We start from the raw sequence: 12,204 nt of genomic DNA on the forward strand, positions 1-12,204 counted from the left end.
CTATCCTGACATGAAGGATAAAGTCAGAAAGTTCGAGAACATAAAATAAATTTAAGCTAAACCAAAACAAAAACATATTCAAACTAGACTTTAAAAGTGTATGTTTTAAAAGCAATTTTAAGTGTTGAATTATAAAGACGAGTATTTAGAATTTACATATTTCAAATAGTTCAATTTAATAATAGTAAACTAAGATTTAAAATTTAATTAACAAAATTAAAATAATCTAATTAATGTTTAAATAACTATTTTTCTTATAAGCAAGGTTTCCTTCAAACTGGAAAAAGAAGTACATGTGTCCACATATGTCTACACTTCACCCAGAGGCAATTCACCCATCATGTAATTCAGGTTGGTGATTGAGAGCCCAGCAAGTGCCTGGCCAATTTACTTGATTCAAGGATCAGCATAGGATCCAAACAGGGCCCAAGATTTGGTATATAGATACATACCTATATGCATGATATGTGATACTCAAACAAAGCAGGAAAAGGGTCTTTCATTAGTATAATAATTTGTAAAGATACTCTTTGAGTCACCAATGGCGTCTATCTTGCCTAAGAATGAAACCAATACATAAGCTGAAGTAGAGATTTGCCTATGGTAAGAGGATATCTAAGTACTTTCAATATGTACATGTCCCCATGTCATTACTGTAACAAGCAGCTTAGATCCTTGTCATCATATTTTCCCTCCAATCTTCATAACTTGATCTATGTAATAGATCTGTCAATAGATCATATCCAGTATTGGGCTGTGGGGCCAATATTGTCTTAGGCAATGGAAATTAAAGAACTCAAGTACCTTATTCACTGAAGAGCACTTCAACATTACTGTTTATGTCACTGTGGTAAATCAGTTCTATTCAGTCCTCCCAGGTATGAAATTCAACTTTCCTCTCATCAATACTCTCAGAATAGAATCCTCCTTTAAAGAAATATATCCGCTTTTATTCTACTTTAGAACCACCTACTACTATTGTAACTTTCTGGTTTCCGTATATTGTCAGTTCCTTGATTTTGGCATCTAGCTATCGGCTTGTACATTCAACTAATTCCTTGCATGGACCTCTCTGGTACTGAGCCTACCTGGAGTACTCCCAATTGCTTTTAATAAGCCTTCCTCAATATCATATTCCACATACTTGACCAAACTTCCTCTTGGAGATTTGGTTGAAATCAAAGCAAATTGAGGATAAAAACTGGAGGGATAGGGCAATATGATGAATGATACAATAAAGATTTAATATATTAAAAAACCAGAAATTATGAAAAAAAAAAAGGTACAAGTTGTGTAGTATTTTGTTTTGCTAAAAAATGACAGAGGTCTTATCCCTCTTTCTAAGGCAATAAAATAGCATTAGGCTTAATGTATAATCAGTAAATGTATCAGATCATATACAGAGGTACTTAAAAATTAGATAGATAGGGATAAAGACATTTAGAAAAGTGGAATACTTGAAAAGCACAACACATTGCAAATGGGAAATTGCTCATGTTGAAAATGGTACTTAGGTAGTAGAATACTAACAAGGGTTCAGGGAGCATAATCATTTTCTTCACTTCTTGATAAATGATTTTAAACAAAATGATTATCATTTTATATTAGTCCAGAAAATGGATAATTTTATTCAATATTAGTGTTTAAGTTTCATATCAAGAAAAATTTTCTGACAGGAAACACCCAGTGTCCAAATGTGAAGTAAGCACCTTCAAAATATAATAAGTTCTTTCTCTCTTGGACTATTCAGGAAGGGGAAGCAATGCTATCAATTAAAGATGCTGAAGAAGAGGTCTGCTGAAATTTCTTATTTCCAAATGCCTCTTTGAGGAACAAAGCTGGCTTCATACTTTGCAACAATTCTGATTCCAGGAGTCTTTGATGAGACTCAGGTATTATGATGATTAAAAAGCTCTTGTAGTCATTCTGATTTATTACCAAATTTGGGTTCTAAGAATCCACTATATTCAATTCTAAATGATTTTTGTCTGTGACTCTACAATCTCTAAATGATCGTAATTCAACTATGTTATTTATTTAGTTAGTTAATTTACAGAGAGGGAGTGGGGGAGGCAGGGAGAAAGGGAATCTTCAGCAGACTTCACACCCAGCAGAAAGCCTGATGCCGGGCTGGATCTCACAACCCTGAGATTATGACCTGAGCCAAAATCAAGAGTTGGACTCTTAACCAACTGAGTCACCCAGGAGCCCCTAATTATGCTATTTAGTTTAAAACTACATTAGGCAAATTGATTTTTGCCCCTTCTTCTTTTCTTTTTTCTTCTTCAAATATCTAATAGGTTAGTATGTCTCCTAATTTTTTATTGAGATATAGTTTACATATAATAAAACAAACAGACCTCATATGTATATTTATTGTATTCCACTGTAACTACCACTCAAAACAAGATACTGAAAATATTTGTTATCACAGAAGGATATCTTGTCTTGTGTTCTTTGCCAGACAATCCATTTGTGATCCAGAGATGCAAATACTTTTCAATTTGTGTTACCAGGATTAGTTTTGTATATTATTGGATTTCATATAATTGGAATAATACAGGGGTCCCTGGATGCTTCATTTGGTTAAGGATCTGACACTTCATCTCAGCTCAGATCTGGATCTCAAGGTAGTGAGTTCAAGCCTTGCATTGGGCTCCATGCTGGGTGTGCAGCCTACTTAAAAACAAACAAACAAACAAACAAACAAACAAACAGTATAATACAGCATGTATTCATTATTCTAGGCTGCTTTCACTCAATGTTGTCATATATTTCAGAAGTTCATTCCTTTTTACTGCTGAATAGTATTCCACTGTACAGGTACAACACAATTTGTTTCACTGAGCATGTGGGTTGTTTTCAGGTTGAGACAGAATGAATAATTCTTATATGAAAATTCTAAAATAAGTATTTGTGTTGATATACATTCTCATTTTTCATGGAAAATGCCTGGGAGTGAAATGGGTAAGTCATACGGTAGATGCATATTTAACATTGAGACAAACTTCAGAGCAGCTTTCCTAAGTGACTGTACACTTTTACATACATCCAGCAAAGAATGAGTGTTCCAGTTGTGCCACATTCTTGCCTCCAAGTAATACTGACCTTCAGCCAACCTAATGGGTACAGACTACCATCTCATTTGATTTTGCTTTTACCTATGGACTAAAAAGGTGAGCACTTCTTATGTTTATTGGGCATGTATATATTTTCTTATATGAATTACCCGCACAAGCCTTTTGCTGCTTTTTAATTGTATATTTTTGTTGGTCTCATATTGTTGCATTGTAGGAGTCATTTTTCTTTTTAATTCTCTGAGCTTTTTACATATCCTATGTATTTATATAAGCCTCTTAGATATATATAATGGGATATATTCCCCTGCTTGTAATTTGCCTACTTATTTTCTTACTGGTGTCTGTTAATGAGTAAATATTATGAATTTTGGTGAAGTCCAAATTATTATTTTAGTTTCAATTTTTTGATGTGCCTAAGAAATCTCAACATGTCACAAAGTCACAAGGATATTATCTTATGTTTTCTTCTAAAAAGATTAATAATTATAGTTTTTAGTTTAGGTTTATGATTAATCCTGAACTGATTTTTTTTATGGTGTGAGATAGGAGTCAAGGTTTTTTATTTTTTCTTTTCCTTTTTTTCTTCCCTTTTTGTATATATACCCAGTTGTTTCAGTACTCTTAAGAACACTTCTCCACTGAATTGACTTGACATGATGGTCAATAACGAACTGGCTGAGTGCAAATGAATTGACTTCTGAACCCTAATGTGATCTTTTTGTTAATCCTAGGCCGATATGAAATGAGCCTTGAAATCAGGTAAAGCATTTAATTCAGTTTTATTATCTTTTAATATTGTGACCATATGATATCTTTAGACATCTATATAAATTTTGAAATCAGTTTACCAATTTCCTCAAAAGAGCCCACAAATTTTTGATTGGGATTACATTGAATCTGTAAACTGATTTATTGAGAATGGGTATCTTCATGATATTAAATTTTCTAAGCCATCAACCAATATTCTTTTGGGCAAATTTTGTATTTTCCAGTGTGAATGTCCTGCAACATCTTGTAGATTTCTCCTGAGGAACTGCAAGTTTTCACAATTTTGTTTATTTCACTTTCCGATTTTTTACCGCTATTATATAATTATTTTCAAATATTCATCTTTAGTCTGTAAACTTGCTAAACTAACTTAAAATTTTTGCAGGATTTTTTTGAGATTTCACGGGATTCTCTATGTATATAATTGTTTGTTGATAAAAAGAAATTTTTATTTCTTCCTCTCCAAACTGTATGACTATTAATTTTTATTTCTTGCTTTATTTCTGTGGTTGGAACTTCCAGTAAAACATTTTTTTTTCCATAAGGAAGTCCCTCAGTGATATCTTTTCTTTTATTTCTGGTATTGGTAAATTTTGTTTTCTGTGGTTTTTTTTTTTAATAACAATTTGTTTCACTAGGAATTCATCACTTTTATTAATCTATATGAATAATTAATGATTTTATTAGAAAATATTTAAGTAATATTTCCACCCAACATGGGGCTTGAACTCATGACCTTGAGATCAAGAATCACATGCTCTACCAAATGAACCAGCTAGGTGACCCAAGAATTAATCATTTTAGACTTAGTTTTATTTATTGTTTATTTTAATTTCATTAATTTCTACCCTTATTTAATTATTTTACTTATTCTACTTCAGGTTTATACAGCCTTATTTTGCTATATTCTGAAGGTGGACATTTAGTTAGTTGCTTGCTATTTAAGCCTTTCCATTGATTTGTTATTTTATTTTAATTAAATTTATTTTATTATTTTATTTTATTTTTGTAGTTATTGTGCCTGGGACTCAGTGCATTGATGCCTTTCCTAGGCGTGATGCTTCCTTCTCTTTCCCCAGACAAACCTGGGTGGCTGCCTGGCTTAAATAGAGCTTAAGGGAGTTGGACTTATATTCGATTCCTACCTCCTGGAGTCTCTTGTTGGATTGACATTATTCTGAAACATAAGGGTAATGAACACATGGTGAACACACTGTCACCTCCTCCTTTATGGCCACTGCAAGCTAAAGTTGGGGGACATATCTGGTCTTCATAAATTTTATAAAAATGTCCTGTCTTGCACCTGACCATTCCTGATAAAAGATCTGAGTGCAAACAGGAATCAATGAAGAAAAAAAAAATGCAATTACAGTTATTGGAATGGGACACGCCATATTTCTGGAACAGAAGAGCAACAACTCCATCACAGGGAAGGGAAATCCTTAGGCCCCCTAAGACAAAATAGATGTGCATTAATGACTTTTGTCTTTCAGAACAACTCTTGGGGTTCTCTTCATGAAAGAAAATACCCTGGTGCAGACCTTTCAAATTGACTTAAAAGCCTTAAATTTAACTGACTGCTGGATCTGCTATTCCTCATCAGAAAGGGCTATACTCAGGATTTGATCATCATTCCCTTAATTTTATCAAAAAGACTATTGGAAAACACAGGAGATACAGTCCCCCTGCATAACACCTGTTAGTCTCTCCAAATACCTTCTCTACCTGTACCTTCATTCTTTACATGAGGCAGTAAGAAAATCACTAGACTGATGCCATACAACAGAGGCTAGTAAACAATTTCTTAAAGGACCATAGTGTAATATTTTAGGCTTATGGGTTATATTATTTCTATCGCAACAGTACAACTCTGTTATAGCTCAAAAGCAGACATAGACAACATGCAAACAAATGAACATGCTGTGCTCCAGTGAAACTTTTTTACAGAAAGAAATTTCAGGCCCAACAGCAGGTTGTTAACCCTCGAAAAAAACACAAAAGACAGATTGTATTGACTGACCTCAGGCTATCCCTCCTAATCAAGAGCTGGATTCAAATACCCTGTATGAATTTGGAACTCTTAGGAATACCAAAAGTCATATTGAAGGCCCTACTGTCTCACTCAGGGGGTTCCAGCACTGTAACTAACTCCCTCCACTCTTTCCTAACTTCCTTCTCCCCAATCCCCTCCCACACCACACCAGGGACATCATGTACCCTTCCAGAACTATAGTTTTTGTGTGAAGGTTACCTCCTTGCTGAAGACATGAGTCATACATTAGGGGTGGCTTTGAGACTTTAAAGTGTTTAGGTAAATACCAGCACCAGACAATATAGTACTTTACTGAGGTCTCTCTAAAGTGAGGCTTACCTAATTAATTTGGGGGAGCTACATGGAGCCATATCTGACTTATTACTGAGGTGTGTCCTATAGGTGTTCTTCCTTATGATAGGAATCATCCAATTAGATTTTTTCCCCCCTGAATTTCACTAAAGTGATTGATGGTACGATTTCAGCCTTAGAAGTCATTCAGGTCAGCCTCAGCTCATTGGACAAGGTTGTTCTGGATGATAGAACTTCCCCTTGTGAGACAGGTAGAATCTTTGCAATTACAAATAAATCCTATTGTACCTGGATCAATGCTTCTGGCCAAGTAAAAGGGTTTTGCGGAAATTTAAGGAGGAAACTCTCTGACTTTTTAAAGTAGCCTCTTGGTAGTTCATGGGATTTATTTGGCTTGCTGAGTCCAGGACCCTGATGGGCATAGTTAATACCAATCTCGCTTATTAAAAATCTTATTTATAGTGTCTTTAGATAAATGCAGAAGAGACAAATTGAGTTGATCTGATCTTACCTCCTGTCAGTAAGATTAACCAGATTGGTCTTAGGACTGGCATATATATATATATATGCCAAACAAACAAAAAAGTCTTTTGGAGAGACAATTCTCTATAGGTTTGGTGTCTTATGGCATATTATGCAAGCAGAAACTCTCCCTAGGTAAGAGAGACTTATTTACAACGAAGATAGTGTCTTTTTCTGGACATATGCCAAGAAGGTTTACTTAGCAGCCCATCATACAAGATCCAGATTCCCAAAGCCAGGGGTCCTCAGCTGCCATACAAGCTCACTGCATGTACAGCATCCACTGGAGTAGCTCCACGTAGTCTTATAAGACATGAGGTCAAGAGGAAGCAGCATTAATAAGAGGCTCACGCTGCTTGCTGTACCATGAGCATTAAAGTTCTCTATCTGTCTAAAGAAGTAGAGTGTTTTCTGCCAGCATCCGTGAAACTGATGCAAGTAAAATCTCAGACCCTTCATAACTCTCGACAATATTATATCACAATTCCCAGCTGTAAGAGAGCCAAAAAATATAGTTTTTCAGTGGGAGGTATTGGTCTCTTAAATGAACTTTGCATTCTGTTGGCAAATTTAAAAACAAGAATGGTTATTCTGCAGGCAGGTAGCTGTTTGTGGTGATGGGTCAGCCTCCTTTGGCCCATGACTGTCCTGTTTCCATATTTCCAGTGATAACCTCTTCCGAATCAACATACAGTATTTTTCTTTGATGATATTAATACAGTGAGGATCTGCAGGATTGACATCATTGTCTCTCTTTAATAAAGATGATTCTGTGTATTTCATTTGTAAACTTGTTTTTTTTTTTTAATTTTACAGTTGTCAGGAATTAATTTTACTCTTATTTCCATAGCGTCAGAATACCCTAGTGGTGAAAAGCAAAGACTATGGAAATGACTATCAGGGTTTGAATTCATGCTTCTCAGCTTACTTGCAAATTACCTGATGTCTTACATTCTCAGTTTATTCATTTGCAAAAATCATCATCATCATCAACATCATCATCATTATTATCATCATCTTCTACCTCAGAGGGCTGTTGTGAGGCTTAAATGAGATGATAAGTGTGTAGGCACTTGGAACAGAGCCTGGGGATAATAAATGCTCTCTGTAAGATTAGCCCTTTTTATTATATTCGTGGGGAATAGTTCACTGTAACTCCTTTATATTCATTATACACAGTTAGGAGTACAGGCTCTGATCAGACTTTAGAACTCAGCTCTGATACTTAGCTGTGTTTTGTGAGCAAGTAACCCAGTTGTTTCGTTTTGTTTTGTTTTCTGTTTTCTTATTTGTAAAATTGTGATAATAATATTACCTACTTCATAGAGTTGTTGAAAAGATTACATGATTTAATGTAAAATGCTTGTTCTTAGGCCTGGCAAATTAAGTGTTCAGAGATACTATTTTTAATATATTTTATTGCTACCAGACTTGTTCACACTTTCTCTCTGTTGAAGTGACTGTCTCTCACATATAGTGAAAGTTAACTAGCATTTCAAAAGGCAACTTTCAAGGTTAAGGTCCACCCATACAGCCTTCTTTGATCCCTGCTGCCAAAAATTCAACACCTTCTTCATTAAACACCATTAGCATTCAGTTTGCATCATTCATGACACTTAACACACTATTTTCTCGATTAGAAGAGTCATAAATATTTTACCTCTTTTGTTAATTGTAAGCTTCTTAAGGGCTAAGACTTCATTCTGTAAAACTTTTTATCTCATATTTTGCATTACACTAAGCAAGTGAGCAATGAACATTTCTTAAATGACACACTTTTAAAAAGCTCAACACTTCCTAAACTCTTTTCAAGCCTTTTAAAAAATGTCTTGAATCAATCCATTCAAATAAAGTTTCCACATTTTCTTTTCTGTTTTCATCCATTTACTTAGAATCAAAGACTTGAATTTTCTTTGTTAGGGAATTTAATGTAGACTTTTATACTGTGCCCTTAATCATAATTAACTGCTTTTGAAAAAAGTGTTTCTCTAATTAACTGGATATAGAAGCCTAATCTCGTTTTCTTTTCTTTTTCTTTAAAGTATATTTTTATAAGCAAAATACATCTTCAATCACATTTGGCTCCAGCAGGATGCCTTATTTCATCCACAGATGATGCTTAATCCATTCCTTAATGAAAGCAATTCCTGATAACTAAGATAAAAGTCAAGTATAATTCCAATGTTTGAACTTAAAATGATGACATTGATGAATGGATATGTAAATACATGTAGCCCTCTTTAAGGTAGAAGGTATTTGGATAGCTTGATGTTTATTTTGGACTCTAGCCCAGTTCTTTACTAGCAAGATTTATTGTGAATATCAAAGGGAAATTTTCTTTTGTTAAACAAGAATATTAGCGGAAATAATTTTAAGGATACAAGCAGGGTAATTTTTCATGAATTATTAAATTAAAAAGTAAGTCAAAAGCAAGTTTATCATCAAAGTAAAAGAAAATATTTTTGTTATTATTATTATTCCTAAAACAAACCCTGCTTCTAACAGAGGACTCAGTCATACACTGTGATAATAGCAATTTATTTACTTATTAAACAGAGGAAAGGAGAATAAGAAATGTCAAATGAATGTAAATGATTTTCTATGACTATGAATTTAGTGTACATTTTTAAAAACATTTACTTCATCAATAATAAAAACATCTTCTCTTATGAGAATTTCCTAACTGTAAACCAGGTAGGACTTGGAAACAAGGCAACAAGGGATTTTCTTTCTTTATGGATGTATATAATGAAAAAGTAAAATTCTCATTTTAATGTTGTGAAAAACTTTCACCACAAACACTTTTCTGTTCTCTATTTTACTGGAGTATTTTGATAGGACTAACTAAAAAATATTTTCCCCCTATTAAAGAAAGGTTTACAGTTTAAAAATTCATTATTTCTGGTAATATTTGAGCAGAGATCGTGAGAATGCCAGTTAAGGTTATAAAAATCATAAATAATGTGATGGAAAGAAAACTGACAAAAGCATATTCAACATATTTTTTCCAGAGGTAGAGTTTACAATGTTCACTAAATAATCCTATCAGCAAATTTCAAATTTGTGTTCAATCCTTACTTTTACTGATGAGCCAATTATTATTTTTTCTTTTTTTATTTTATTCATTTCAGTCTCTTGGTTTTTGTTCTGTGATCCCTAAATAATATGAATTAAGCAACAAAAATAAGGATTTCCGTCCTGGAGACAACTGTGCTTCTGGAGAGGGCCACAGACTTCCGGCTGAAATCTACCCATCAAGTTTACTGCTACTCAGGCTGCCAACACCCCATGCGACCTTTGAATATTTAGGGCTAAATGTAACTGCCACTTGCTCTCCCTCCCTGGGAGTCCACAGGGGCTCTTATTCGTTGCTTTCCAGATTTCTGTCAACCTGTTTGTACTCAGTTCTATTGATGCCACTTTCTGGCTCGCTCTTGTGTAACTGCTCTCCAATATTGTTCACAATGCTGGGTAGATTATGACAAGAAAACCATTATTTTTAAATGTTTATTTATTTGCTAAGAAAAAATTGGTTGTAGTACTGACGGTGAAATCAATTTGATTTTTTGAAATAAAAAAATAAAAACCAGACTCATCAAGACTGAATGGAAAATATTTTTCTGAGAGTCCTTATTAAGGCAAATCTCTAAAGAAACATATGTTTCGAAATGTATATCTTCATGAAGACCTGCTAATTTTCTTTCATTTTATGATATCCATCTCTATTCCCCCTAATGACAAAAACTGGAGAAACTAAATTTGAACATCTTTGGGATCAGTCAGTTAGAAAACAGAATTCAGGAAAAAAATAAATAATATAGTTACCATTTTTATTCACTTTTCTTAGTGTAACACAAGTAAAAATACTGAGATTAAGTATTTTCTTCTTGAATTACAGTAAATAAGGCTAATGTTTTGTGTTTTATCTTGGGAAATTAAAGAAATTAAGTGTCTTCATACTACTCAGCATTTTTGTGAAATTTCATACTGCAGACAAAATACCATGCTATTAACTAATATAAACTGTTACTTTCAAAGAGTGTAAGGTGGTAAAATATGTCAGTTTTTTTTTAAACCAGTAAATATGAGTAGGCATCTATTTTCAGTGTTCCAGGATCTGTCCAAAACAGTGTTTTATTATTCTATCTTTATAAAGATAAAATGTTTTTGAAAATGGAAGAAAGAAAATATTGTCTTTATGACTTCTCAATATTTGAAAATTCAAGATACATTGGAGTCAGATTCCCTTTAGAAACATTTATAAACTGAGCATTAGGTACCGGTATTTATTTTTTAAATTGACTTCAAAGTGATTTAATACAAACAGCTGAACTTGAACTCAACAAAACTTTTTGCTTTTGCTGCTAGATTTGTAAGAAGATTATGACAGAACAAGAAAACCGCAGATAGCAATGAGTAAGCTGCTTGAAGTTTTTCAAGATTTAACGAAGTTGTTTGCCATGCAAATATTATAGAACTCACACAAATCACAAACACTTACCATATTCACTATCATAAAATATAATGAATTTCTGCCAGGCATATTCTGTGACCACTCTCAGGATAACGTCATTTAAGTAGACAGGTGGGCGGACAGAGAGAGTGTAGTCATCGTTCCTGTTGCTCCTGGTGAGTCCACAGCCACTCCTTGGGGTCCCAGCTGTTGAGCGCTGTATGAAGAGGTGGGGGATATGCATGGCATCTGCCAGCGACTGGAGGGACCCTGCTGACGTGCAGCCAATGGAGCTGACCAGGGCCAAGATGCCTTGATTCATAAGTTCACAGGCTGCAAGAAATGAGAGTAATATTTCAATGTCAATGGGTTTCATATAACTTCTCTTTTGGAGGAAGAGTGAAAAAAGCTTATGGAATTATTACACAGCTATGGATTTTTTTTTTTTAAATGAACATTCTCCATGAAGAAATCCTATAACTACAGAGTATTACCGGAATTCAGCTTAGGAACTCTGCCCTTATTAGCTATTTGACCTTGTGCAAATTACTTGCTTCTCTTAGTCTCAGTTTCATCATCTGCAAAGAGGGTAAAATAGCATGAATCTTGCAGGATTATTGCTAGGATTGGAGATAATTCAGTGTCTGTTATTTGCCTTTCATATGATAGGCACTCAATTAGTAACAGCTATACTTTTATAATTAGCAATGAATAAATTCAGAGAAAAGACAATTCTTCATTGAGTATGTAATGCAAGGTTTCAAAAAGCAGATAATATGTAAATTGGTGAATGAATAAAAGGAAGATGAAAGGCTTAAGTAAGGAATGTCTGGCTACAGAAAACAGCCATTTTGGTACCTAAAAGTCTAATGATACTCTTTCTTATTAAACCAGAAAAATGAAAATTTTTTTGTTCTTTTCCTTGGCAGTCAGAAAACTCATGGTCAAATCAAATACTGAGTTTCAACAATTATCTCATTCTGGTTTCCAGTTGGACAATTTCTAATCTTTATTATATGATTTATTATCTGTGTTTT

General features: G+C 33.8%; 1 protein-coding gene across 5 annotated transcripts in view; it reads right to left on the reverse strand.

Moving 5' to 3' along the window:
* GRID2 (glutamate ionotropic receptor delta type subunit 2) overlaps nt 1-12,204 on the reverse strand; it is a 1,456,428-nt gene that overhangs the window by 666,399 nt on the left and 777,825 nt on the right. For all 5 annotated transcript variants that reach the window (XM_032861590.1, XM_032861599.1, XM_032861608.1 and 2 more), the window contains one exon: nt 11,216-11,500. In XM_032861590.1, coding sequence (XP_032717481.1) covers nt 11,216-11,500 — 285 coding nt within the window. The remainder of the gene's footprint in view (nt 1-11,215; nt 11,501-12,204) is intronic.

This window comes from Lontra canadensis, unplaced genomic scaffold (assembly GCF_010015895.1).
Source record: "Lontra canadensis isolate GAN:19392208 unplaced genomic scaffold, GSC_riverotter_1.0 scaffold1, whole genome shotgun sequence".
Classification (NCBI taxonomy): domain Eukaryota; kingdom Metazoa; phylum Chordata; class Mammalia; order Carnivora; family Mustelidae; genus Lontra; species Lontra canadensis.